We start from the raw sequence: 23754 nt of genomic DNA on the forward strand, positions 1-23754 counted from the left end.
AACTGCACAAACAAAAAGATCCCTTTCTACATAGCTTACTTTCATAAATAGAATGATTTCCAATCAGATGATCATTAGATACTTTTTTCAGTGTGAACTGCAAAATAAAATGAAAATTGACTTAAACACAGACTTCTTTGCCTAACTCAATTTTTCATTTTATTCTGAAGTTCATCTTGAGAATGATAGTATCTGAATTGGAGTTAGGCTGTCAGGTAGCTGAGTTTCATTTTGTTCACATTTAAACATAAACACATAAGACATTAAGTGTGTTAACATAAAACATAACACACATGCAACTTAAAAATATAGGATGGGGAAATACTGGCTCAAGAAGAACTCTTTGAAATACCGCACAGATTTGTAGCATCAGAGTTTAATGCCATCTTGACTATTTGGTCTGGGTGAAATGAATTGGTAATGTTGATCCACTTCTTATAGGAAAAGTGTCAGCATAACAAAACTACTATCATAGCAGGTACTAAACTACGCTCTTTTTACCAACACGAGCAGTGGCCAAGGATTGAATAGACAGGTAACTTGAACGATATTCATTTGTGGGTGACAGAGGGACAAGTGTTGTCCATACAGTAACCTGAATCCTGTAGTCCCAGGGCTGTACATTTCATAAACGTTGGCATCTCTCTCTCGCTCTGTATATTGTGTTAGTTTTCTTGTGATGTTTTTAAATTACTTGGGAAGTCATCTGTCAGGGAATGGCTCTAATGGCCAAAGCAGCAGTGCTGATGTCTCTGCGGAGACCACCTTATGATGTATGGCACAGATGTGAACTTCTAGTAGTATGGGAGGAAATCGAGGCTGATAGTTCATATGTACTTCAGAACACAAAACTTATAACTGATGTATGCCTTTACTCAGCCTCCTCTGATATTCTTGTTTAGATCCTTGTCTGAAGCCATGTCTGTGGAAAAAATTGCTGCTATCAAAGCAAAAATCATGGCGAAGAAAAGATCTACAATCAAGACAGATCTGGATGATGACATAACTGCTCTTAAACAAAGAAGTTTTGTTGATGCGGAGGTAGATGTAACCAGAGACATTGTCAGCAGGGAGAGAGTGTGGAGGACAAGAACTACAATTTTACAAAGCACAGGCAAGGTAATGCTTTTTGTTATCAATTTTTTTGAACCAGCATTTAGAGGCTAAATGCATTGCCCATGTTGAGTAGTTGTGGGAAAAAAACCTTCCTTGTTTTTTTTTTTTTTTTAAGTTGAACAGAATGATATTAACATGTATGATATAACACCTAGGTAACAACCATTTCATTTTCTTTTCATCTTTGTAATTTTCTCTGCCACCCTTTCTGTCTTGACAGCTACAAATAGTAACTGAATTTACTGCTGCTCAGATGATCCTTTTACCAGATTTTAAATAACTAGACTTCTTGGTCATGTCACTTGTAGGATTTAAAGATAGGAATAAAAAAAAAAAAATCTGAAGAGTTTCTGTAATGCATTGCTAAATCAGTTTCAACCCTCTTGCGCAGCCTTTCGTGCCCTAAACTCCATGGACAGTGCCTAGAGCTTTTCCCCCCTACAAAATGGAAATAGATTTGATGGTGGGGCAGGGAGGAAGATTAACAAAACACAGTGTGGCGGGAAAACAGTAGGCTGAAGGGCCACTGGCATACCTGGAAAAAGCTCAGTTGAGAGAGAGAGTTTTTATCTTCATTACACTGGGCCTTGTCATTTCTTGATAACTTAGTCCAGGGGTAGGCAACCTATGGCATACGTGCCAAAGGCGGCACACGAGCTGATTTTCAGTGGCACTCACACTGCCCGGGTCCTGGCCACCGGTCTAGGGGGCTCTGCATTTTAATTTAATTTTCAATGAAGCTTCTTAAATATTTAAAAAAGCTTATTTACATATAACAATAGTTTATATATATATATATATATATATATAATAGACTTTTATAGAAATGAGAACTTCTAAAAATGTTAAAATGTATTACTGGCACACGGAACCTTAAATTAGAGTGAATAAATGAAGACTCGGCACACCACTTCTGAAAGGTTGCCGACCCCTGACTTAGGCCATGTCTATTCTAGCAAACTTAAAGTGGCACAACTATACTGATACAGAGAGCTCTCCTGTTGACATAATAAAATCACAACAAGTGGCGGTAGCTGTGTTGGCGGGAGATGCTCTCCTGTCAACATAGCGCTGTGCATACTACCACTTATGCCAGCAAAACTTATATCGGTTACAGAGGTGTTTTTTTCACACCCTTGAGCGGCATAAATTTTGCCAACGTAAGTGGTAGTGCAGATGTGGCCTTAGTAGCATCTAAACTGGAATAGTTAAAAGGAAAGAGAAACTGATCTCTTTCCAGAACTCTACTGGCACAGTTCTCAGTGCAGGTTTCGGCCGGCCTTGTTTTGTCAGTAGCTCAAGGTGTACTATGTAGGTGTGAGAAATAATCAACTACCAATTGAACATGAAAAGAAAGTAACCACATCTTGCCATCATACAAATGATTAAAAAAAAAACAAAAAAAACCCTGCTCAATTTGTTAGTGTGCTTGGGCTTAGAAAAGTGATGGTGTAAAAATGGTAGTATGGTCTTCCATGATTAAAGTATGTCCACAGTTCATAGATCAGATATATTCAGTCCACAAGCATAAAAAAATATCCTAGCTGATCATTCTGCCTAGGTTTTGAACACTGAGCATCGCTGCCAGTAATATAGGTTTGGTGCAACCTTGATTCCTCCAATTAGTTTACAACAGTTTAAATGACTGCAATTTAGCCTATGTCTACACTACTGTGGTAAGTCAACCTATGCTACACAACCCCAGCTACGTGAATTACCCTGTGGGGGAGTCCTGTCGACTTACCTTACGTTCCTTGTTGGGAGTAGAGGACAGGGGTTAACTGGAGAGTGGTCTGCAGTCAATTTGATGAGTCTTTATTAGACTCGCTAAATCAACTGCTGGTGGATCGATCTCAGAGCGTTGATCCTGGTTGTAGTGTAGACCTGCCCTCAGTGAAGAATTCTGTGGAAATTGGAATAGAATTTGATTCATTCAGGCTTTGCTGCGTTTTTTTCTGGTAGGCAAACAGGAGTGAAAAACTATAATAACTTTAGTCATAGAAGTTGATTGAATACACAAAGGAACAGATTTGTTAAGTAGGTGCCAGTTTTATATAATCACGTTTCAGAGCCAAACCATACTTTTTGATATCAGTTATTTAGCCTATTTTTCCTTTAAAGCAGCTCACTTTTGGAACTCCTTTGGAAGAGGAATTGTTTAGAATCAGTTTTGCAGTGTTGCATATCTTCAGGTTAGAGTGAAAGCATCTAATTGGGAACACAGTTGATTTTACTTGTCTTAAAGGACACTACCAACTTGAACTTTAGTCAACTTTTAAGACAGATTAAGTAGTTTCCAACATTACATATGCTTCTCAGTTGCTTTACAAGTGTTTGAATTTTTTTCTTTACAGCCACAATTTCCTATTTTAAGGCATTTTTCTTACCTTTGTGTGAAAGACCAACACAAAGTGGAAACTGTATGCAAAGTGCTCTCAAATGCACAACGTAAACAGAGGTATTAGAGTAATTCACTTTTTTTTTTTCAGGTATAGTAAATTTAGTGGTTACTGAAAGAGTAATAAAAAATGTTTTTAACAGAAATGAAATATGTATGTTTATTTCTGATTAGATTAAGGGTGTGTAGATCAACCTTCCCCTTAAATTGGACAGGTCTTGCTACCGTAGATCTTGCTTCTATTCAGTGATTGTAAAGGAAAATGCTGTTTACTAAGACTTTTGTAAAGCATGCGCTTAATGGAGTCTGAAGCATTGACATTCACCAGATTAGGTAGCATGAGGTCTTGCCATTGCAGTCACTTTATTGACAACTAAATCTATTTCTAGAGAGAAGGTTAGACTTGTCTTGTCAAATATTTATATAATTTCAAGGAATTTGAACTGAAATATTGACTGGTTCACATATGCCAGAAGTGATATTCACATTTTTAATGCTACAAATCTTTGAAAAAAAATTAATAAGAGATTCCCATTGTAAGTTCTTCAGCTGAAAAACGTTTTTTACCAGAGTGGATTTGTACTCTGTCAACAATAATTTAAGATTGGACCTTTAAGTAGAACAGCTACAGAATAAAACATTGAGAATAATGGGCGTTGGTTTCCTTCTTTAAAGATGTATACCATACACCTGGGGGAATTCTGTGCCAAAAATTTAAAACACAGTGTGGCGGGAAAACATATTTTAAAATTCTGTAAAATTCTGCATATTTTATTTGTCAAAATACTACAATCACATCAGTTTAAATTATTTTGGTAAATTTTTTCAAAATGCCTATCAGCAAGCAGGGCCGCCCAGAGGGAGGGGCTAGAGGGGCAATTTGCCCCAGGCCCTGGGCTCTGCAGGGGCCCCCACGAGAGTTTTTCGGGGCCCCTGGAGCGGAGTCCTTCACACGCTCGGGGGCCCCAGAAAACTCTTGCGGGGCCGGGCCCCGGAGCTTCTTCCGCTCCCGGTTTTCGCTGGCGGGGGAGTCCTTCCGCTCTGGGGCGGAACGACCCCCCGCCATCGCATTACCGCCGAAGCGGGACCTGCTGCTGAAGTGCAACCCAGTCTTCGGCGGTAATTTGGTGGCGGGGGGCCCTTCCGTTCAGGGACCTGCCGCCGAAGTGCCACGAAGACCCGCAGCGGGGGCCCCCCGCCACCGAATTACCTCCAAAAAGCGGGCTGCACTTCGGTGGTGGGTCCCGCTTCGGCGGTAATTCGCCGGCAGGGGGCCCCCGCCGCGGGTCTTCGGGGCACTTCAGTGGCGGGTCCCAGAACGGAAGGGCCCCCCCCGCCGCCGAACAGGGCCGGCTCTAGACATTTCACCGCGCGGGGGGCCCCCTGCCGCTTGCTGGTCCCACGGCTTCGGTGGACCTCACGCAGGCATGGCTGTGGAGGGTCCGCTGGTCCCGTGGCTCCAGTGGACCTCCCGCAGGCGTGCCTGCGGATGCTCCACCGGAGCCGCGGGACCAGCGGACCTTCCGCAGGCACTCCTGTGGGAGGTCCACCAGAGCTGCCTGCTGCCAATGGCCCCAGGCCCCTGGAATCCTCTGGGCGGCCCTGTCAGCAAGTATGTCTGTAATAATACAACAAAAAAGATTCAGCAAATGTTTTTTGATACATAGATTCCTTACTGGGCATATTAATACAGAACTTTGAGTAATAATTTTTTAAACTACAATCCTGAAATGTATTTTCCACACCCCACAGAAGCAGTGCCAAGGCTTGGGGGAGTCGGGGTAATGGAGCTGAGGGAGAGGGAAGGAGACTGGGAGTGAACCTGGAGGGTTGTTGGCTATGGGTGAGAGAAGTATGGGTTTTTTGGCTGGGAGGGCAGGCGGAGGGATTGTTAAGGAATTGGGGAGCCTTCCCCGTGCAGACCGTGGCTGACCTCTAGCTTTTCCCGTTCAGTCAGGCACATCTCCCCCACTATCTTCATGTGTCCCTGCACTCCCACTCAGTTACCCTGTCCCTATGTCTTTGCACCCCCACTCAGCCATCCTCATCCCCGTATAGCCCTGCACCCCAACTCCCATTGTGCCCTATCCCAGTCTGTCCCCCTGCACTAGCCCTTCTGAACCCCAATCTGTGACCCCTTGAAGCTCTGTGTACCCCGCTCTCTGTCCCTCCTGCATATCCCATGCCTCCTCACTTAGTCCTGTGGGCAGGGTACTGTGAGGAACGCAGGCTTTCCTTCCTTCCTAGCTGCTATTGAGCCAGCTGCCCTCTGTTCTGGTGCCACAGTAGCCCCTGCTGGATGAAAGGCATAACTGCAGCACCTCTCAGGCAGAATGTGTTTTCTTCAGAGCAAAAGTCTGCAGGGAACACGAGTTCTGTTCATGTGCAATGGCATAGAATTCCCCCAGCAGTAAACCAGACAAGAAGGGAAACTTGATTTTAGGTATCTGAACTTTATTTTGTAAAACAAAGAGCTGAACGCATAAGGAAAACATTACCTTTTGCTGAAACAGTTATTGCTTAATTAATTTCTTCTTTTCACCCCATTTCCACCTCCCTTCCAAAATAACCTATGACAAATGAGCATTTGAATTCTGCCCACAGGAGATTTCAGTGACCAGTTTGTATTCAAAAGAGCATTTCCTCTGTTCAGTCTGTACCATCAGAGGGTTAGTGTCACTTATTCTTCCTTTATAACAAATTAAATTAGTTTGTGCTGGAGCTGGAAGGAAGAGCTGCAGAGTTCACAGGAATATTGGCAGGGAGTCTTTCCATCTCAGTGGTTTTTGATGTACCCAGCTTCAAAACCTTTTCTCACAGCATGCTCAGAAATATTTCTCAGATACTAAGTAGTGTGGTAACTCAGTAGGTTGGGTTGAACATGTGGCAGTTGTGTGAGGAAAAATCTCAGAATTGAAATCTAACAAATGCTTTATGATTGTGCTTGTGTATTTATGTACTTTTTAAAGTAAACCTCCATTCTCCTGGGAACAGGGTTTTTTGAGAACTCCCTGCGCTCTTCCATGTTTTTCTATCTTTTTCCTCTATAACCCATTTCTAAATGTACTGCAAACAATTTTCCTGGGTGCTGGCTGGTGAGTCTTACCCACGTAAGACCCACGTATAACTGATCGCCATATTTGGAGTCGGGAAGGAATTTTCCTCCAGGACAGATTGGCAGAGGCCCTGGAGGTTTTTCGCCTTCCTCTGCAGCATGGGGCACGGGTCACTTGCTGGAGGATTCTCTGCACCTTGAGGTCTTTAAACTACAATTTGAGGACTTCAGTAACTCAGACATAGGTTAGGGGGTTGTTACAGGAGTGGGTGGGTGAGATTCTGTGGCCTGCATTGTGCAGGAGGTCAGACTAGATGATCATAATGGTCCCTTCTGACCTTAAGTCTGAGTTTATGAACTCCAACATTAACTACAGTGAGAGCTTTTTATTCATGTTTTATTGTGGAATATTTTTCCACAATCTAAAATATAGGATGTTTCAAAGTTACTTTTTCTACATGAGATTGTCATACCCACAGGATTGAGAGAATATTAGCTAACCCTGTTCTTTTCCCATACCAGCCAACCTCTGGGAAGACTGGAAGGACTGCACCACAGTCCTTCCATGGTCTCTACATTAGCCAACAAGCTGGAATGGTTGCTATATCCATTTTTATGATGCTTATGCTGGGAGTTCCTAGCTACTGGCTTTGTGGATTTCATGGCCCATCTCTTGACGGGCTCCTAAATGCCTTCTTTGTTGGGGTCGATGCTGTCACAATTCAGGACAACTGCACCAGTCATATCTGTAGTCTAGTAAGGGCATCTGTGCCCAAACTTCCAGCTGGCACCTCTCTTGGGCAGGGAGGCATCTTTCTCCCTCCTGATGGGTATTTCCAGACCTCACAGTTCACTGCCTATACTGTGATATCCCAATCAAGACAGGCTTCCTAAACAGACCAGCATCTCTGCTTTGCTTTCTCTTTGAAGGCTATGAATAAGGTAACTGCCTGTGGTTTTAAGTTACCACACAGCATATTGTAAGCAAGCATCTTTATTCTTAGGGTAAAAGCATTACAGAGAAAACAGTAAAAGAACCTACACACATGCCTACTAGAAATCACCTCCTATCTCCACAAGGCCTCTCGTAAGTGTCAGTTCTTTCAGCCCTTCCCTAAGAATTGGGGACCACCCCTTGGACAGAAGGTGCTATCCCTTTTGCTGGATCAGAAAGGAAAGTTCTGAGTCAGTTTTAACTCAGTCTATTTATCCTTTCTTTGTCTGTTGGTCTCTGGAGAATCCCCTTTGAACTAGGATAGGCGATCTCCCCAGAAGGTGGGGACCTGAATGACTTTGCCTATTAACCCTCCACTCTTTTTATTTCCTGGAGAGCTATGATTACCCTCTGCCATGGAATTACATACAGTCCCTGGCCCCTAATGATACTGAGATCTACCAGAGATTTTTCAGGAAATTGCTATATCTGCTGCAAGTGTAAGTCTCACTCTGGAGGCCTGGATGTGGAACCAAATTGCCCTAATATGAGTCTTAAGTGACACAAAAGGCCTCACACCAACCCTCTGTGCCTGGTGAGTTTCACCATAGGGCAACAAAAGGCCAAGAGGAAAGATTAGAGAGACAAGGTGGGTGAAGTAATATCTTTTATTGGACCAACTTCTGCTCTTGCTTGAAAGCTTGTCTTTCTCAACCACAGAAGTTGGTCCACTAAAAGATATTACCTTACCTTCCTTTTCTCTTTAATATCCTAGGCCTAATATGGCTACAACTACACTGAATACAAGAGAAAAGATTACCCACTTGGATTTGAACAACAGATCATCGCAGATATTATACTTTGTTTACCTGTACTGAATTTTTATTGTTGTCTGTGGGGAAATCTGAAGGGAGAACAGAGCATTGGCGTAGAACTATAGAAACTGGAGATGGGAAATGTGGATCTGAATTAAAAACTTGCCCAAAGAGAAGTAGCTTTGTACAAAATTAAAGAATATAAGAATTTAAGATGCCTTGCACGCATAGCTGATAATAACACTTACCCAGAACAATTCTTACGACATTACAACTTGTTATATGATCACAATTATAGAAAAGTCCTTTTTTGGAGGCTGTATCTTACAGATTGATGAGAGTTTACAGGTGGAAATGACTTATCTCCTTTCCAATGCAGGATTGTTCCCTTCAGAACACTTACCAGTGCTTTGTCCAACCTAGATATAAATGTTACAAGCACTAAGGCTTTCTCACTTTGCTTGGAAGACTATCAGATTGTCTGATCCTGATACTCATACGTTTAGGAAGGGAAAATTTCATTGTATCATTGCTGGTTATACCTCTCATTCACCATCCTCTCCATTGTGGATGTTTTCACCTTTCAAATATTTGTGTATACTAAGTTTCCTCTACTTGCAGACCCCAAGAAGAACTTTCAAAGGAAAAGAAGACTGTCCTCTGTTTTTATTATGATGTATAAAGAAGACCTGAAAGAGTTTATAAACCCCCCAAACAAATAAAACTCCTGCTTGAGAAATTCACAACTATCTATTTCATCTTCCCTGCTCTCGCTGGAGAATTCTCAGGAGGATTAGTGCAGTGGAGCAGGTGTTTTCACAACCCTCAGTTGAAGGGATGGCAGGAAATGTTTGGATTTTTACTAGAGGGAGTTCTTCCCAACTATTAGGAATGTATTTCAGCATAGGGGTTTAAACTATCTAATTAAAATTTTTCTCCTTTCTCTTGTAATGTTCTGCTAATCCCTCTGTTATCGATTGTCTTCCTTGGAAAATAGGGTAGACTGTATGTGATATTGTTTTTTTTTTAAAGTGCAATTTTTTGTCATTTAGAAGCAAATTGGGCACAACCCCACTTTTTTCATTTGTAAGACACCCTTAAATAAGCTATATGTATTGAACTCTAATCTTGATTCATAAATCAGTCCACTTATCAGTTTTGCTTCTGTGAACGTGTGTGAGAGAGAGAGAGAGAGAGAGAGAGAGATATGAGGTGCCTAGAGCTGAATGAGACATTCTAGAGATGGTCACATTTGGACTGTATAAAGAGGAACTACTGCTTTCCCACCTGCAGCTTTGATGATTGTGTGTGTATACGGCACACAACTACATCACTGTGTTTTTGTTCTGTTGCACTGCACTCCTGTCTAATTGGATATCCATCATGCCTAGGTACCCTCCAACATTATTGCTTTCCAGATTTCTTCTTCCCATTGCATAGGTATTCTAAATTATCTTCTCCCCTCAGCAGCATTAATTGACACAATACCATGTTATTGCTTGCCAATATTTTTGATTGTCTGTGGCTATGATTTGTGTGTACTTCCTTTGCGTTAACTGGTTTATAATACTTCCCAGTTTTATATCATTTACAAATTTAATTTGCATCTTTTAAAGAACTCAGAAGAGCCTGGGTCATGGTACTTGCCCGTCTTGAAGTGATGCAATTTTTGATAGAAATTTTGAATGAAGACCAAGTTGCTTTCACTGAAATTCCTAGATTTTTGTCATTCTAACTATATTTTTTAAAATGTTCCTGGTTGTGGAGTTGTTTACACATGAGGGGAATACAGTCTCCAACCATTCCCACAGCGGTATATAATAACTTTAGAAGTTTAATATTCTGTACTTTTGCAATTTTATCCTTATATTAAAGGTTCTGTATAGTAGATTTTGGTGCTGCTGTAGCACTTCAATAAGACCTCTATAAGGTGGTGAGATAAAGCTTGGAAATAAAACAAACAAACAAAAAAAAATTGTTCTTTGAGTGTAAAAGCAATTTTGTGTATGAGCTCTAGGGGGCAGAATTGTTCCGTGGTTCTGAAATTCACAGCTATTGCAGTGAACTTGATATCTGAAGCAATCTATGAGGGTGAAGTATGCCCAGTTAAATTAGGAGCTAGTATCCTTGTTACTAGCTTGTTCAAACTGAATAAATTTGTAGTTTAAAAATGGTGACTGTCTAACAGCATGAATGTGAGATTTTTACCTCACCCAACTTGTCTCTGTAATACAGTAACTCCTCGCTTAACATTGTAGTTACATTCCTGAAAAATGGTACTTTAAGTGAATCCAATTTCCCCGTAAGAATTAATGTAAATGGGGGTGGAGGGGCTAGGTGCCAGGGAATTTTTTTTCGTCAGACACAGAGATAAGTTTTAAACAAACAATTTAATACTGTACACAGATGGGGGCTTGGAACCAAAGTGGAACAGCAGCCCCTACCATTTCTGCAAGCACCGAACACGCAGGCGGCTGCCAAACAATTGTTATAAGGGAGCATTGTGCAACTTTAAATGAGCATATTCTCCAGTTGATCAGCAACGAAACAACGTTAAGTGAGGAGTTACTGTATCCTGGGGCCAGCATGGCCGCAACGACACTGCAGATCTGATGGAAGTTTCATTTTATGATCCCAATCCTCATTTCAGCTGTATGGGAATTTACTTACGACTACACTAGTATTTGTAATGGAGATCAACATACATATTTTGTATGTACATTTTTTGTTCTGTATAAGAACATCCCCAGTATGTATTGTACCTGCAATTAAGGCCAGATTTCTATGCTCTTGTTCACATAGACTACTGTTCAATTTTACTCCACAAATAATCCCATTGAATTCTTTGGGACTACTCATGAAGTAAAGTACTATTCTGTTTGAATAAGGGGTTTGGAATTGGGTCCTAAATGAATAATCCATCACACAGGAGCAGCATTTCTAACAAGAACTTGTCTATGCTGGGGAGTTGCCTTCATGCCTTAGTTTCCTTACCTGAATAGCTGTCGGGGAATGGCTCTCCATGTGAACATTGACTGCCATTGTGCAGTTAGGTTAGTACACTTCCAAAGGCACTTTTAGTGCAGAATAAGTGTGTCTGGACAGGGAGCTAGCACAAAATACCTATTGCATTTTAAATTCACACCCTTGCTTATTTTACAATAACTTTCTTATATAGACCAGCCTCATGGAAACCCTGAAGGCAGAGTCCATTTTCCATAAATGTATTGATAGGGGAAAAAAAATAAAAATGAAGCAAATGGACTTTTTATGCAGTTTTAGTCATTGTTTGTCTTTGACATATTGTAATGTTTATAGCTGTTCCAAACTTATGAATTAGTCTTTATTCTGTTTCACATAAAAATTTCAAATATCTTTTTCATGTAATACCTTTTTAATATAAAAATACTAGTGGAATAAAGTGTAATAATGCAGAACAAATGAGGTGTGAAATCTGTTCTGTGAAACATAATCCACACATTTAATGGAAACATCTATCTGCATTTTCTGCACAGACTGTAGTGCACTATAGAACTGCTGAAACCTCTAATTAGAACCCTAGGAAGCAATACTTTATTCAAAGAGCAGCTGTTTGTGAAAGGTTGTGTGTGGCTGTTGTATTTATACTGCTGCAGAATTTAATTCAGCCTCTAATCATTTCACGTTCTTTAAGCATCTCACACAATCTTAAAATGTATTACTTACTGCAGTCTCCCGTAATAAATCTCATGCACACTAACCTAACCACAGACTCAGTAAAACTTAATTGTCAGTCCATCAGTCTACTTCCTTCTTAAAAGCCCAGCTAAAAAGATGGGTTAAATGTGGGTACCACTTGCATTAAAACAATACTGGAAGTTCATCTACCAGTCAGTAACAAGCCACAGTACAGACAAAATCTGCATGTAATATATTTTGACATAGAGATCTGCTTGGGTTTAATTTTTTGGCCTGACAGGACCTGAATTAGAGAGAGAGGAGTCATTTTCCAATCCAAACGTCTTTTTCTACCTGCCAAGCCTCAGCCAGTACCTCCATTTCCTGTCTGTGGTTTTGGACTGTCGATGGCTGCATGTGCTGGCGAATGTCTGCCCTGCCCCTGATGCACTGTGTATGCTGTGAATGGAGAGGTGCTGCAACTCATCAGCATGCTCACCCCACAGCACATGCAGAGCAGTGATGTGGCAGCGGCTGGTTGCCAGCTGCAGAGCACTGTGAGGTTACAGTGCCAATCCTACAGGCGAGGAGGAGAAATAACCAGACCCTCCCTCGCTTGGATCAGGTCATCTTCTCATTTGACCTGACCTGGATCCAATGTTTCTAATGGGTTTGGTTCAGAATGAAGGGCTCTAGTTTGACCAACTTCTCACTTGCCACTTGAGACTTTCATTCTGCAGGCAATGGTGTCCAGCTCGTAACTTGTAGAAATGAGGCCTGAACTGGCACCAGTTGGGCAACATTTGCACTTCCCCATGTCATTTAAAAACCAAATGGATAATTATGGAAGTGAAGATGGACCATTTGACTATGGAGCACTCTTCTTTTCTTTGTTTTGTTTGGTTTTTTTAGTATGAATTAGAGGAAAATGATTCATTATATTTGCCTGACTTTTGTTGTATTTTTCTTGCTCCACATAAGCAGCTGTCCTGTTCTCTTTCACACTTTTCGTTTCCCAGCAGATTTTTTCCCCTTTAATATTTTGGTGATTTCAGGGTTTTTTAAAGAGTAAATGGAAAATTCTGATTAACTTTTGTACTTGATAACAAGTTTGTCCATATAACATAATGAATAAATAGCAGGTACAGATGGACTCTGAAGCAACTAGAATAGCTTCCACATGACTGATGCTAGTAACCAGACAAAGAGAAACGACAAACAATGGGATTTCCATGGTAGTCAGTAGTTTTTAAAGTACTTTTCAAATTACCCAAAGATTTCAGTAAGGAAGCCATTGTTAGTTTGTGCCCCCAGATGGGGGAATTTTAGTAATCTAAAAGTGCACAATTTGGAATTTAAGCTAAATTTGGAGCAGAAGTTAGAGGAATTTTCAGACACAAGTGTGTGTCGAGATGAAAAATGAAAGCTTAATGTTGCTTCTACCTTTCGGGACTTTGAGAAAGCACTAGCTACGTAGGTCAACTGGTTGCAATACTGACTTTGACTGTCTTTTTTTTTTCCTGTCACAAGATTGTAATTTTGCGTTCCAGAATGAGCCCACATGCAACAGTGAGAGGCTCATTTTTGGATGTTTACTCTGAATATAGATGTAGCACTAAAGAGATATAGATAAGTATTAGTTTAGTATAGATAAGTATTAGTATTAGCTGTAGCCAGGACTGAAAATTATAAGAGTCAGGACTGACTGTGTGTGTTGCTAACTCTTATGCCCAAACAAAACTAATTATTGTCTACCATCATACCACTATATGCAGAGCTGGTCTGAGTGCACCCCAAACTTGACTGACTTTAAGCATCTCTGTGGGTGAGTTTTAGATGTCCTTCTGCAGAAGCTAAGCCCAGCTGAAGAGTTGTTCCTCCCTTCCCTCTCCACCCCCTCTTCCCCAAGTTCAGAACTTACTTGGAGATCTGTGGAAATCTCCTGCTGTTTCCTACGTCTCTGACTGCATCTTTGATAGTCATGTCTTCATACATGTTGTCAGGCTGACACTATGCTGCTTCTTGTCTCGTATCTAAAAATATGGTGATTTAGTCATGGTTTTTACACTGGATCTTGTTATTGAAAGCTATATTCCACTGCAATGTCTTTTTGAAGAGACTGTTCTAACGTACATTTAAATACACTGTAGCACTGGGGAGGGCAAACTTGTTGGCTTGAGGGCCCCATCTGGATATGGAAATTGTATGGCGGGCCATGAATGTTCACAAAATTAACAATTCAGAGATATTCAAATAAATGTTCTTTATTAAAGATACATTTTAGTAGAAATAAATATAAAACCTTACTTACTGTTATACCATCATAACAATGTATTACAATAATTAAACCAAACTTACCCCCTTTCCACGCCCTTTCTCTCTTGCCTGGATTTGTTAGGCGTCAGCTTCAAGTCATTGGAACTCATTGAGATTCACCAGCCCCTGCTTTCAGAAATCTCGACAGCCCACAACTGTCACTGAACACTGAGCACTCCTGGGTGAACTACTCTTTCTTTTATCTTCAGCAGTGGAAAATGAACACTACTGAAACATCAGTCATCTAAGCCAACAAGTAGCTGGCATGTGGACTTGCACATTCCAGGCTCTGATGGCTTGTTTGGGTTGTGCAGCCAGAATAATATGCATGCTGTCATGCAGGTCCTGAACACACACGGAGTGCCAGGTGGGCGCAATGTGGCAAGTCCCCCACCCTGCTCCCGAGCGGGAGCAGCAGGTCAAGCCCCCGACCCCGTTTCCCAGATTAAAAGGTCTGACGGGCTGGATGTTGCCCACGGGCCGTATTTTTCCCACCCCTGCTTTAGCATCTGCACGCAGGTATCTTCGCAATCATAAATGGCTGAGTATACTCCAGTTTCAAAGGATACGGTCTCAGAATAAATACCATAAATACCCAGTAGCTTTGTTTTGGTGCTCAGGCTGCATCTATTCCACCCTTTTCTTGTATTGTTAATAGAGCTGGTTGTGTTAATAATTAATAGTCTCAAAAGCTTTAATTTCAGTGTAAAAATTGTTTTATGAATTCCTCCTCATTTTCTAACCAGCTAGAATGAAAATTTCCACAAAATGATTTGCAGATATTTCCATAAACTTCATTTTTTTTACCAGCTCGAATTATTAGTCACATTTTTTAGATGGGGCAAAACCAAGGCTTAAGCAGGCCAGCATTGTTCTAATTGAAGCAGTAGTCTCAAGTTCTGCAGGCTTTTTGAGTAGGACAGTGTGATTGGTGGATGGTTGCGTTGACAGATAAGCCGACAGTGCTCCAGAGTTGGTAGTTGCTAGGTCACCCAGCTTAGAAGCTTGGAAATTCTCTGAAGCCCAGCTAAAAATGTTTAGTTGGAATTATTTTTTCTTAATGGATTCAGATTTGGGTGTTAACCTTGTAGTCCCTTAAGGTTTCTGCTTAGATTTCTCAACCCAAAAGATGGGAATGCACTTGATACTGCTGCTGCAACCTGGAAATCTAGGAGCACCGATGGTTTCACTAAACTCCTTTGATTACAAACCATTGAGATAAGAGAAGCCATACTTCTCTGTTGAAGTAGCTGTCATAATCGGATAGCTTTCCCTTTCCTACCAGCATAATAGGAATTGCCACATCAGACCAGACCACTAGTCAGTCTAGCTGGGGTTGGTACATAATGTGTCACGTTTGTATTGAGTTTGATGGCTGTTTTCCATCCAGAGCTCTGTTGTGGAGAGGAAGAAAATTGTAGAATCTGGTTTCAGTCAGGATAAAATAGAGTTTGGTGGTGACAGACTAAGGATTGCTGAACTTAGGTGTCTCCATATCTTTAAGGGGCCTCACCTACATTGAACAGATTGGGTGATACGATGGAAATCCGTGAGATGTGTGAGAGACCTGGCACAATGATTCCATTCATTAGGCACTCCCAAACGGGTGAACAAAGTCTCTATAATTTGTATGCAGTTTTTCTCTGTTTACAAGCAGGCATATACTCTTTGAAGCACATGTGTTGACTCAGAATGTCTTCTAGCTGTATTTCTAGTGTTCCAACCAGCTTTGATGGTCAGTGGGATTCATAAGTGTGTAACTTGTTTTCCAGAACTTTGCCAAGAATATTTTTGCAATTCTTCAGTCAGTAAAAGCCAGAGAAGAAGGTCGTGCACCTGAACAGAGACCTGCACCAAATACAGCACCAGCGGTAAGAAATAAATCTTATTATTATGGACCTGCTGGTCGTGGCTCCATAGCTGCGGTTGAATCGAGTAAATAATGGCAAGAATTCTTCGGAAACTACTCTTCATTTTGTTTGGCTCTAATTAAATAAATTACAGTAACTTTTTCATGCAGAACTTTTCCTTAGATCCTCTTTACCTTAAACTGTATATGGTGGTTTTGGAGGAGTTGAATACGCTTCATTTGTTCTATATGTGTTGCCATTTATAGACTGAACAGTTAATGCCAACTACTGTATGTGCCACAAACACTCACTAGCATTCTGCAGCTACTTGGAAGAATTATATTAGATGAGACTATCGCCATTTCCAGCAAAATGCCTTCCTAACTGTATTTTTTGACAGATAAAGTAGTAAAATGTTTAAGAATCTGGAACATGACTCTTGAGCAGCAACAGATCGAATCAGCTGTCCTATGCCTGTATCAAAAAGACAGATTTGCTACAGACGAGGGACTCAGCGGTTAGGCAGCAGTTCTGCAGAAAAGAACCTAGGGGTTGCAGTGTATGAGAAGCTGGATATGAGTCAACAGTGTGCCCTTGTTGCCAAGAAGGCTAATGGCATTTTGGGCTGTATAATTAGGGGTATTGCCAGCAAATCGAGGGACGTGATCATTCCCCTCTATTTGGCATTGGTGAGGACTCATCTGGAGTACTGTGTCCAGTTTTGAGCCCCACACTACAAGAAGGATGTGGAAAAATTGGGAAGAGTCCAGCGGAGGGCAACAAAAATGCATAGGGGACTGGAGCACATGACTTATGAGGAGAGGCTGAGGGAGCTAGGATTGTTTAGTGTGCAGAAGAGAAGAATGAGGTGGGATTTGATAGCTGCTTTCAACTACCTGAAAGGGGTTTCCAAAGAGGATGGATCTAGACTATTCTCAGTGGTACCAGATGACAGAACAAGGAGTAACAGTCTCAAGTTGCTGTGGGGGAGATTTAGGCTGGATATTGGGAAAAACGTTTTCACTAGGCGGATGTTGAAGCACTGGAATGGGTTACCTAGGGAGGTGGTGGAATCACCTTCCTTAGAGGTTTTTAAGGTCAGGCTTGGCGAAGCCCTGGCTGGGATGATTTAGTTGGGGATGGGCCCTGCTTTGAGCAGGGGGTTAGACTAGATGACCTGCTGAGGTCCCTTTCAACCATGATATTTTACATTTTTATTGTTCAGGTCTATCTAGGCATTAGAAAAGCAGTGGTTTTGAGTTGTGATGTTTACTGTTTTATTAAACTTAATAATTAAATTATTGAACTCCTAATGGTAATCTGCTATGAAAGCCAGTTAATCTTCATCTTATTTTGATACCTCTGTGCTATATGTACCAGATTGGAGAAGCAAGATGAATTTTGACATTTAAATGCTTGCTTTATGCTGAAATTGATCAATTGTTCATAGAACTACTCAGACATACAGTTTGGAATGATTGTAACTGTGTGACTAAGTCACCCATGAAAAAGATGCATGAATCGATATTTAGTGCATCATTAGATTGGTAGCATTTTGAAAATGCATTTTAAATATGCCTTTTTTCCCTCTCAATTTAATCTTGTTCTATAGGTTTAGCACCTCTTTAGCTTTAATCAGATTTGTGGTGGAGTCTTCTGTGCATGTGGCTGAAGAACCAGCTATATGTTGTCAGATGATAATTCATTCTTGAGCCCCAAGATGTTCGCAAATTAATGGAATTGATAACTATGGATTTCAGTCATTTAGCTCAGTTAATGTGGCTTTCTGGTGTTACTTTTGTCTTGCTTCAGAATGTTGTCAGTTCTCTAGATTTGCCTGCCATTAAGTATTTCTTTAAAATATACTGTCTCAATAAGAGGTTAAAATGAAGTTAATTAAAAGTACAAACTGTCTGAAAAATTACACCTACATAATTTCCTGAAACTGTCAAGTCAGTTTACATACAATATTTTCCAAAGTTCAGAAACTAAAATGTGTTAATCAACATACATTTTGAGATGCAGTAGCATATTTTGTTTGCTAATTTGTTTTAGGATCCCACTTTACGGACTAAGCAGTCTATTCCAGCTGCCTACAACAGATATGATCAGGAAAGATTTAAAGGAAAGGAAGGTAAGTTGATCTAACATTACTAATTAGCATTAAGGAAACACTGCATTTGAGAACTGAAAAGTGAAACTGACTCGTCTGTTTTCATTGTCAAAGCTGAATAAAGTGTAAAGTATAAGCCCATAAATGATGACTGAAACATCTTCACATATAGTCTCTGGTAGTAACACAAGCTAAGAATCTTATTTATTAAAAATTATTTTTTAACCTTAGCCTTTAAGAAACAGATTGTCTAGTTAAAAACAATACTTACACGTTAAAACACTTTTTTGTTCAGTTTCAAGGCAGCGATAGCATAAGTAGTTTAAACTCATAGGACATGGATATGCACATATATTAGTCAAGCCAATAGTCCACTTCAATACTAATTAAAAAAAAATCTGATAGAGCATCCTTTAAATAGTATGTCCTGAAATTAAAGGGAAAAAAATCCTTTTAAAAAAAAAAAAAAAAGGTTGAAGGTTCTTCTGTTTCTAATGGATGCCTCAAATATTTTGGGCCTAATACATAACATGGTCAGGTCCATTCTTCTTTCCCCTCCCTTGGGAGGGAGGGAGTTGTTGAAAGAGTGGAGATATGCCAACCTATTCTTTCAGAGGCACTGATACATACTGCAATGCTGCACTGGTGCTCTTTTTTTTTCTTTTAAAAACAGGTTTTAAACAGCAAGATTAATTCATAAATACTGGTGTAGTGTTCGTGGAAATTGCTTCAGTAACTTTATAAAGTCAGCCACAGAACCAGTGATTGGCCTTCAGATTTCTTAGAGAGCTAAGGGAATACCTGGGGATTTCTCCCCTAGCAGTGAATCCACGCTGGGGAACTGCTAGTCAGCCATTTCTTTTGACAACTTGGGCACTAAGAGTGTGTCTTCACTACCGGCTGGATCGGCGGGCAGCGATCGATCCAGCAGAGACACCGTGGTAAGTAGATCTAAGTACATCAACTTCAGCTACATTATTCACGTAGTTGAAGTTGCGTAACTTGGATTGATCCCACCCAGTGTAGACCAGGCCTAAGTGTCGTGTGTGTGTGTGTGGTGGTTTTTTTAAAAGTACAAAATTTTGAAAAATTGAAAGAGGAGTATAATTTAATTAAAACCCATATGGGGCTGGAGAAGCTATGGTTTTTGTATCCTAAACAGCAGAGACTAAAGATAATTAGTAGCTCCACTATAGTTCTCATTACAAATAAGGAATGCATTTTTTTCTGTAGCATACAGTGTACCTAATATGTGTGGCTTAAAATCAAATCCCACAATTCTTCGTATGTATAATGTATTCAGTGCTACATTTAATATGAGACAGTGACCCCTTGCTCTGAAGTGCTTATAATCTAAAGACAAAAGCAGAGACAATAAAGCTATCAAGCTATAGTTATCTTTTTATGGAGACCTTATGGGACCTGGGATTCTGGGAAAGATTTTGAAGGGCAAGAGAGCTTATTACTTGGCTTTGAGGCACAGCAACTCTCAGTACCTGAGCCATTATCATTAATAGTGATTAATAATTGAGACAGACCTGGGTCCTCTGCCTTCAAAGTTTCCAACCCATGTGGGTTCTATAATGTGTTCTCTGTATGGCATCTTTTTGATTGGGTGAGATTGAGACTCATGGTGGCATCTCAAGTACCCATAGCTTTATAAAAAGGGAATGTTCATGTTCTTATTTCTAAAACCATTTCATGTCCTCAAAGATAATAGAAGCCATGGCTTTACATCTTCAAAAACAAAAAGCCCTGTGGGTTTAGCAGAGCATGGTAATAAACACTGACAAATCTTTAGGCAGAACACATCAGCCTTTGACAAAGTGCAAATAATTTTTGGAAATGTAACCATCTGATAAAAATAATAACCTTCAATGTATGATGTACCGAACATTCAAGTGGAAAATAGGTTTAAGCTGCAAAAACAGTAACACTTCATAACCATCAAGAGCTAAATGTCTATTGCTCTCAGTCTTTTGCTCTGTAGTTTCTCCTTAATATTCTGCAGGTCAAGCAGCTTTCATGCCATTCTTTAAACTTGTTATTCTATCCTATTTTTAATAAATTAAGTGTGACAACTGACTTTTAACAATTAGATTATATTAAAAATAAAAAACCTGATTGGCATATTCATATTTTTTCTGTTGTATATCCATCCATTTTATGCATGAAGTCATATGAAAACTTGGATGTTAAATATCTAAATGAATACATAGTGCAGCAGTTCTCAAAGTGTGTGTCGGGACCATATTTTAATGGGTTGCCACAGCTGGGGTTAGACGTGCTGTGGCTGAACACCCCTCCACCCAGGCCTGAAACCCTTTGGCTTCAGCTTTGGCCTCCTTGCCCAGGCTTCCTCCCTCCCCGCTCGGTGCAATCTTCTAGTAATTTTTGTTGTCGAAAGGGGGTTGCAGTGCAATGAAGTTCGAAAACCCCTGGCATAATGAAATGCATTTGGAAGATCATTTGGCCTGGGTGAGAGCAAATCATATTGGGCATTAATACCAGTCTTGAAAACAGAAGAAAGCAAGTTGTCTTGTGTGTAGAGCTGAATATGTAGTGTAGCATTCATTTTTGTTACTAACAGGATTAGTTTTTGTAGGGTTTCCTTTAATATGCGAACTCTCTCTTTTAGAAAAAGAATGTAATAATGGATTATTGAAAGAGGAGTGCAGTGAGCTCAAACATGGTGACCACAGCACTTTCATTTCACCAGACCAGGATCTTTTAAACTACAAAATTCTCCCAACTGTATAGATTTCTTGTCTATTGCTTGTATCGTATTTTATATACCTGCTTTTACAATTTGAAACCTGTGTCAGCCATACCAATGTGCACTTCTTGGAAAGACTAATGGTTCACCTATCGGTCAAACTAGCTACTATTTGTTTTCCATATGGTATAAAATGTAGGGAAGGGAAAAATCATAATCTTTTCAGAGAGAAGATAATGTGGTTCTGAGCCTTGTTATATCTGGATGGCTCAAGAGCAGTCTGCCTCACTGCTAAATTTGTGCTAATTGAAGCACCCACAAAATACAGTTAAGTTAAAAAAAGAAGTAAATTGTAGATCTGTGCAGCATAGTGATTAAATATGCACACACTAATCTCATTATTGTAAAAGCAAATAGACTGAACTCTAACGAAACTGATAAGAGCTCTTTTAAATCAAGTACAATAAACCAACCAAAAATTTTGAGTTGCATTTAACAAAACAAACAAAAAAGCCCCCTTCTCCCTCTGTCTCATGCCTAAGCAAGGAGGGTGCAGTTTCCCCATGGAGTTAATTAACACCAAAGAGTAACTGGCTGGCAGTGTTCTTGTTCCTGTGACTAGGATTGATGGCACTTAGATTCACTAAGCATTTTCTGGTGGTTTCTTACTCTTGTATGGATACAGTATGGTCGTACAGAGGTGGGGAGTAGTTCTGTACCCTAGAGGGAAAAAGAACCTTGTGTTTGGGTTGGACAATCCTGGGATAGGAATCCTAGAAACAGCTAAACCTAGAGAGAAGACATGGGTTGAGCTTTATCTAGTGAAATCTTATTATATTAATTAAGACAAATTCTAGGAAGGGGAGTAGGTAATTTTGGGGCTTTTCATAGTATACAAAGTATTTTAGAACATTATTGGAAAAGAAACTACTTACGCTTTAAAAAGCTTCACCTCATTAAGCATTAAATTTTCATACCCTGTACAAAGGCAGAGTGCAGAACCTATTAGGAACATAATGCTAAGTCTTGCAAAATGGGGGAAGAGATGAATCCTGAAGCTGAAGCTGGAACTGTGAAGCTACTCTGCAACTCCTGCTGCAGTCTGTGGGGTATAGAACAGACTTAAGGGCAGGGCCGTCCTTAGGATTTATGGGGCCCTACGCAGTATTATTAAACTGGTGCCCCATGCCGGATGGCAGCCCAAGCTCACAGCCTGGTGAGGGAGGAGGAGGAGGGACTTGACAGCAAAGGATAATGAGATGCCCAGCCTGCCTCATGGTGGCAGAGAGTCACAGTTCCCCGCAGAGACTTCCATGCACTCTCCCTCATGCAGAATGGACATGAAGAAAGTACCTAATTAAAAGCACTAACATTTGGGAATAAAAAATGTCAGTCACAGGTTTTTTGATATGCCCTGAAGTTGTCAGAGATTTATTTGCAAAAACTTCATAGTAAGGGTGAGTCAGCTGTCCTGCTGAATACAACATTACATAGACTCATAGACTCTAGGATTGGAAGGGACCTCGAGAGGTCATCGAGTCCAGTCCCCTGCCCTCATGGAAGGACCAAATACTGTCTAGACCATCCCTGATAGACATTTATCTAACCTACTCTTAAATATCTCCAGTGATGGAGATTCCACAACTTCTCTAGGCAATCTATTCCAGTGTTTAACTACCCTGACAGTTAGGAACTTTTTCCTAATGTCCAACCTAAATCTCCCTTGCTGCAGTTTAAGCCCATTGCTTCTTGTTCTATCATTGGAGGCTAAGGTGAACAAGTTTTCTCCCTCCTCCTGATGACACCCTTTTAGATACCTGAAAACTGCTATCATGTCCCCTCTCAGTCTTCTCTTTTCCAAACTAAACAAACCCAATTCCTTCAGTCTTCCTTCATAGGTCATGTTCTCAAGACCTTTAATCATTCTCGTTGCTCTTCTCTGGACCCTCTCCAATTTCTCCACATCTTTCTTGAAATGCGGTGCCCAGAACTGGACACAATACTCCAGTTGAGGCCTAACCAGCGCAGAGTAAAGCGGAAGAATGACTTCTCGTATCTTGTTTACAACACACCTGTTAATGCATCCCAGAATCACGTTTGCTTTTTTTGCAACAGTATCACACTGTTGACTCATATTAACCTTGTGGTCCACTATGACCCCTAGATCTCTTTCTGCCATACTCCGTCCTAGACAGTCTCTTCCCATTCTGTATGTGTGAAACTGATTGTTCCTTCCTAAGTGGAGCACTTTGCATTTATCTTTATTGAACTTCATCCTGTTTACCTCAGACCATTTCTCCAATTTGTCCAGATCATTTTGAATTTTGACCCTGTCCTCCAGAGCAGTTGCAATCCCTCCCAGTTTGGTATCGTCCGCAAACTTAATAAGCGTACTTTCTATGCCAACATCTAAATCGTTGATGAAGATATTGAACAGAACCGGTCCCAAAACAGACCCCTGCGGAACCCCACTTGTTATACCTTTCCAGCAGGATTGGGAGCCATTAACAACTACTCTCTGAGTATGGTTATCCAGCCAGTTTTTTAGAAAGTCATTAAGCCTGCCTGCCTTCACTAGCAGGACCAAGTACTGATTTTTGCCCCAGATCCCTAAGTGGCCCCCTCAAGGATTGAACTCACAACCCTGGGTGTAAGCAGGCCAATGCTCAAACCACTGAGCTATCCCTCCCATATTTGGAAAATATGTTTCCAAAGATTTTAGGTATAACAAGGATTTTGTCTTACTAAGGTACTGATTTTGCTGGAGGGTTTTTTTAAAACTAG

General features: G+C 40.5%; 1 protein-coding gene across 3 annotated transcripts in view; it reads left to right on the plus strand.

The window, feature by feature from the left end:
• The window catches only part of CDC73 (cell division cycle 73), a 182637-nt gene that overhangs the window by 22251 nt on the left and 136632 nt on the right, over nt 1–23754 (plus strand). For all 3 annotated transcript variants that reach the window (XR_004001500.1, XM_030571549.1, XM_030571550.1), the window contains exons 7-9: nt 903–1119; nt 16064–16162; nt 18197–18275. Coding sequence is in view for 2 of the 3 variants with exons in the window: in XM_030571549.1 (XP_030427409.1) it covers nt 903–1119; nt 16064–16162; nt 18197–18275 (395 nt within the window). In the remaining variant the exon portion in view is untranslated. The remainder of the gene's footprint in view (nt 1–902; nt 1120–16063; nt 16163–18196; nt 18276–23754) is intronic.

This window comes from Gopherus evgoodei, chromosome 8, assembly GCF_007399415.2.
Source record: "Gopherus evgoodei ecotype Sinaloan lineage chromosome 8, rGopEvg1_v1.p, whole genome shotgun sequence".
Classification (NCBI taxonomy): Eukaryota; Metazoa; Chordata; order Testudines; family Testudinidae; genus Gopherus; species Gopherus evgoodei.